At 34.0% G+C, this 5,085-nt stretch overlaps 1 protein-coding gene across 1 annotated transcript in view; it reads right to left on the bottom strand.

Moving 5' to 3' along the window:
• LOC144958874 (uncharacterized) overlaps window positions 1-4,032 on the bottom strand; it is a 14,891-nt gene extending 10,859 nt beyond the window's left edge. Inside the window, exons 1-3 of the mRNA XM_078891129.1 lie at window positions 3,949-4,032; window positions 1,710-2,305; window positions 1-174 (exon numbers count right to left, since the gene is read on the bottom strand). The exon at window positions 1-174 is cut by the window's left edge and continues 48 nt beyond it. Coding sequence (XP_078747255.1) covers window positions 1-174; window positions 1,710-1,770 — 235 coding nt within the window. The 5' untranslated portion in view covers window positions 1,771-2,305; window positions 3,949-4,032. The remainder of the gene's footprint in view (window positions 175-1,709; window positions 2,306-3,948) is intronic.
• Window positions 4,033-5,085: the final 1,053 nt, after the last annotated feature.

Below are 5,085 nucleotides of genomic sequence, written 5' to 3'. Positions count from 1 at the left end.
TCTCCTGCGGCAAGTCCACTGTTGGATCATTTTTGTGAAGTCTCCTTGTGTTGGCATCCCTGACCAGCCCTGGGATCCTGAACAGGTCCACGATGACCCCGATTCCAAACACACCTGCCGTGCAGAGGTACAGGAGACCTACATGGGGTCTGTTTAGATAGAAGTGGGTGCCACCTGGGGAGAAGCAAACAAACAAAGATAGATAGATGGATAGTTGGATGGATTTTGTGTTGTCGGTGGAGTGGATGGAGAAGGGAGATAGTCTTTGCTTCCAGGAAGTATAGAGTTCGAATCTCCGTTGCATTATGTGTTGTCTTGAGCAAGTTACTTCACCATGGCTCACTTTGCGGCGCTGAACTGCGGCCGTCGCTTTGGTTAATCCAATCTTTCATTGGAATAAAAACCTCAAGAAAAGATTTTTCTTGTGAATGTAAAAAGGGAATATCATTATGATGGAGGAACCAGAGATGGCCTAGTGGATAGGCCATTCCACTTATACCGAGAGTCCCTCTATCGGCATGTTTGGAATTTTTACCTTGAGCAAGAAATTTCACATCTATTGCTCATCTTGCAGCGCTGACGCATGATGCATGGATTTTTTTGGCGTCCTTTTTCGAGATAAGATCTTGAGGATAGATTTACCATTGAGATGATTAAAGGAGTTTTATTTTTAAAAGATTTTGACCTCATTGTTGACATCTATTGTTTATCATACCAATGCTGATAAGAAAGGAATGTAAGTAATATTAGTAGTCCTATCGAGCAAAAATGAATGTCGTAATGGCCTGCACTGTATGAGAAGGAAATCTCTTGCAGATGCCATGTCGCTAGAATAAGTAAAGTATTATGACAATTCACACTATATAATATGCTATCTTAGACCTACCAACTTGAAAACTTTAAAATCCGTAGGTAAACATGAGAAATTAATAGACGTTAAAATACATACGAAGAGAGCAGAGGAAAACACAGATGTCCAATTTTGAAAATTTGATTCTGGTTGCCCCCCTTTGAGTGATGTCAGGGTTTTAAACTTTCTCTCTCTCTGTAGAACATCAGAAAATCTACAACTATAATTCTTTAATGGTTATAATTTTTTTGACCGGGGATCGAACCTCAGAACTCCTGATTATTCGAGGAATATTTGGGATGCTTTTTTTTGTATTCTTCTTTCTTGCTTATCCAGTACTGTTTCATACACACTTTTTCAGATCTTTTCCTGCAATAAACATTCAGACGATAAATACGTTCACTTAGTTGTGACTTTGTGGTCTTGTAGTATGACACTCGCCTTCGGAAGATAGTTCCTTGGTTCGAATCCCGCTGTGCCGAACGCAAAGTAGAGTTTTTTGAAAAGGCTCTTTAGTCATATTCTCTCAAGGCGTTGTCTCTGTCGAAAAATAAATGGAACAGCGCCTAACATGTGCTATGTTTCTATCTTTCTCTTTCTCTCTTTCTTTCTCTCTCTATTGGTCTATCTATCTATCAATCTATCTATCTATCTATCTATCTATCTATCTATCTATCTATCTATCTATCTATCTATCTATCTATCTATCTATCTATCTATCTATCTATCTATCTATCTATCTATCTATCTATCTATTTATCTATCTATATCTTTCTCTCTCCTTTCACTTCTTCTATTCGCACTCTTTACACTCCTCCCTTTATTTTGAAAAGAAAATAATAATATTATGATGACTCACCCAAGAATCCAAGAGGTGTCACAGCCAGTAGATACGCCTCAAACACAGACTTTTGGCCCATCTTGTATCACGTGATGTAATCCGAAGAAAATCCACTCCACCAATAAAAAGCAACAAGATTTATATCCTAATCATTAATTTATCAGAGTCAAAAACTTGGTTTCTATCTTAGTCACAAATTCCAAATAAAGAATATAAGCAGAGGCTAACTCATTCCGTCCATAATAATATTAAAATGTTGCACTTTCGATGATTGGCAATGATATTAAAAACTATTGGAACTAGAGTAAACAAATCAGATGCAGTAAGATTTCTTTCTTTTTTCTTTTCTTTTTTTTTTTTTTTTTTTGGTTCTTTTTTTATTCTGCTGTTATTGCTCTGTGTTGTTCATTCGTGTATTTGTGATTCACCGCCTAAAATTGATATTGATATTGACCAGGTAACTGCCGTACTCTGGAAAGACACGTATTTAGAAAGATGGCCAGAAAACTCGTCCTTCTTAATATCGATCGAATTAAATGACCCCCATCTTGGTTAAAAACTCTCAAACCTGCGATCTCGCGTTATTTAAAACTGAGAATATTCCAAGTTGTTGTCTGAAAAAAAGAATAAAGAAGTAGAAAAATAAATTACAATAATATTCTTTTATTTGGCTTGAAAAGTTATGTAACAAAATTTCCCCCAAAACCCTGGACACACGTAAAGTGATCTAAGACCATAATATCTATTGAAAGCTGATAATTGTAACCGGCGTGCACTTATTTACAGGTCTGATAACCCAATTCCTTATAATGTAATGGGAATCTCAAAAAATGACGCAAAATATTTTCCATTACAACAATGCTAACTCACTAACTCTCTCCTTACGGACCATTTTCAGTATTTTCCCCAATATGGCAAGCTTACCCAGCAGAAAAATTGATTTTTTAAACTCAATCAAGCTTTCTACAAAACAATTTTATGTTCTTATTGATTAAACAAAGATCATTCTTCAAAGTTTGTGATGTACAAAATAAATCTGAATAAGAAAAATGTATATTGTGTCGTAACAAATGTAACGATTTTGTTGCATGTGGTAAGGAGATGGTTTAAACTAGGCCCATAAGTGGGTTCGGATGTCGGACCTGAATTTATGTACACTTCGATTGTAACCCATCATTACCAAACGGTATTATCCGACGTATACTTGTTTGCAGGTCTGATAACCAAAATAGTTATGGTTATAATGAAAATACTCTCAAACTAACGCAAAAAAAACAAAAAAAACAAAAAAAAAAAAAACAAAAAACAAACTGTTTATTACAACAAGGATAAAACAAGCCCACAATTGAGCTCGGTTATCAGACCTGAAAATATTTCTACATTAGTATAATCACATCGGTGTGGACTAGATACTTAAAAATTAGATCTAAAGTGAAAGAAATAAATTTGTTAGATTAGTTTGGTTTATTGAAGAGAGTGAATTGAAAAGTGGACAATTAAAAGAGAAACAAAATCAATAGATAAGTAAATGTTTGAATAAACAAACACATGAATAGATGATTTTGTTGTTTTATCTGAAATGATAAGTATAATTTTCCACAAGGATTATCTTTGCCAAATTATAAAACTAGGACCGTAGATCAGAATATTTCAAACTTGATTCTACAGATTTTGTATTCAATCATGGGCGAGAGACTAATCGGAAAGAAAATAATTCTTTAAGTGCCTTATAATTTAAAACGTTCATCAATTAATATATTGATTTCATAGTATTAAACGATTAAAATGATGTATCCAGTTCAGACAATGTACATTTTTCTATTCAGTTAAAAAGAAATCTTAAATTCTTAAACCCTCTATCAAAAATGATATTGGAAATATCTTCAACCGAATATTATTTCAGGATTAGACTGCTCAATTTATGAGATTTTTATTATGGTCTCATATTTGTATTATTAAATATAATAACATGAACTTTACAGCACTTCAAGTTCAATTTATGTTAGAAAAAGTTTTTTTAAAAATGCCAAAGACACGCAATAGTCTATACATTTGTATTAAATCACTTCAAAGTCAACGATACTTAGGACTAAGGATAATATTATTGTAATTTTTCTTAATATTGCCAATAATAGATTTCATTTTCTTTGTCTTCTCTCTATCAATTTCACATAAACTGAATTAAACACTATATATAAATATCGTATATATGTGGATAAAAAAATAAACAAACAAATATTATTGTCAAAACGCCTACTTTCTTTACGTAGTTGCACGCTATCCTATCACCTCTAGTCTTTTATCACGTATTAATCCATTGTGCTGTACACATAAATTGACTATTGACGGTCTGAGATTAACTAATCTAGTGTGTTATGGCAATCAATTAAGCTGATCTGATGTGTTTGTAGTAGCCTTAATCCGGCACACTTGACTTAATCACCATAAGATAAATACAACTATACCTCTCTAACAGGGAAATGATGAAACAACTTAAATCCTCCCGTCTTTCCGATTTCCTTAATTAGAAAATCAAAATATAACTAATAATGAGAAGCAGAAGTCGTGACGTCATAACTTCCTCTCTTCCGATTCAAAACTCACTGAAAGTGTGTGACCAGTCCTCTGGAACAAACAGGTCAACCGAAAGTGTTAACTCAAAACTATTAGCAAAAAGCTAGGCTTGGACTCAATGATTGCTTTACTAGGATTTGCCAATTATCCAGATTCCTAATTATAGGCTTGTGTTAGACTTCGTTAATCCCTCTAAAATGAGTGGTAGCAAAAAACATTAACCCAAATTTTATTATTTTTCTCCTGAGAAATTGAAATTTGAAAAAAAATCTTTATTCATCCTATGGGAAAGTTTAAGGGTCTTTCTTGAATAAAGACCGAGACAACTTAGGAGGAAGCTGCAATGCAGCGCCGCCATACGGGTTTCTTGCAAAATATAAAAAGAGGAGAGCTGCCAAAAGAATATCTTCTTCTTCTTCTTCTTCTTCTTCTTCTTCTTCTTCTTCTTCTTCTTCTTCTTCTTCTTCTTATTATTATTATTATTATTATTATTATTATTATTATTATTATTATTATTATTATTATTATTATTATTATTATTATTATTCTACGTTTGGGCAGCCTTCATGCTGGTGATAAGCGCTGCGCCATGATGTAGGCGCCCAAAGCGGCCATGATCAGATTTAAAATGATTTTCTCCTCTGGATACACTTCTATGCTCGTCGGAGAAATATTTAATTTCATAAGGGCGGTGATGGAGATAATGGCGTCCGCCGTTGTTCCGATAGTTTAGAACCAATTACTATGCGTCATTACGAGGGAAGTGACGTCACGACTGTTGAACCCTATTCTTATGCGGCTTAGTGCGGTATGGCACGTC

The sequence above is a fragment of the Berghia stephanieae genome, chromosome 13, assembly GCF_034508935.2.
Source record: "Berghia stephanieae isolate SIO BIC M18660-M18661 chromosome 13, UCSD_Bste_1.3, whole genome shotgun sequence".
NCBI lineage: Eukaryota > Metazoa > Mollusca > Gastropoda > Nudibranchia > Aeolidiidae > Berghia > Berghia stephanieae.
Note: the sequence above shows the minus strand (reverse complement) of the source record. Positions and strands in the feature narration are given on the sequence as shown.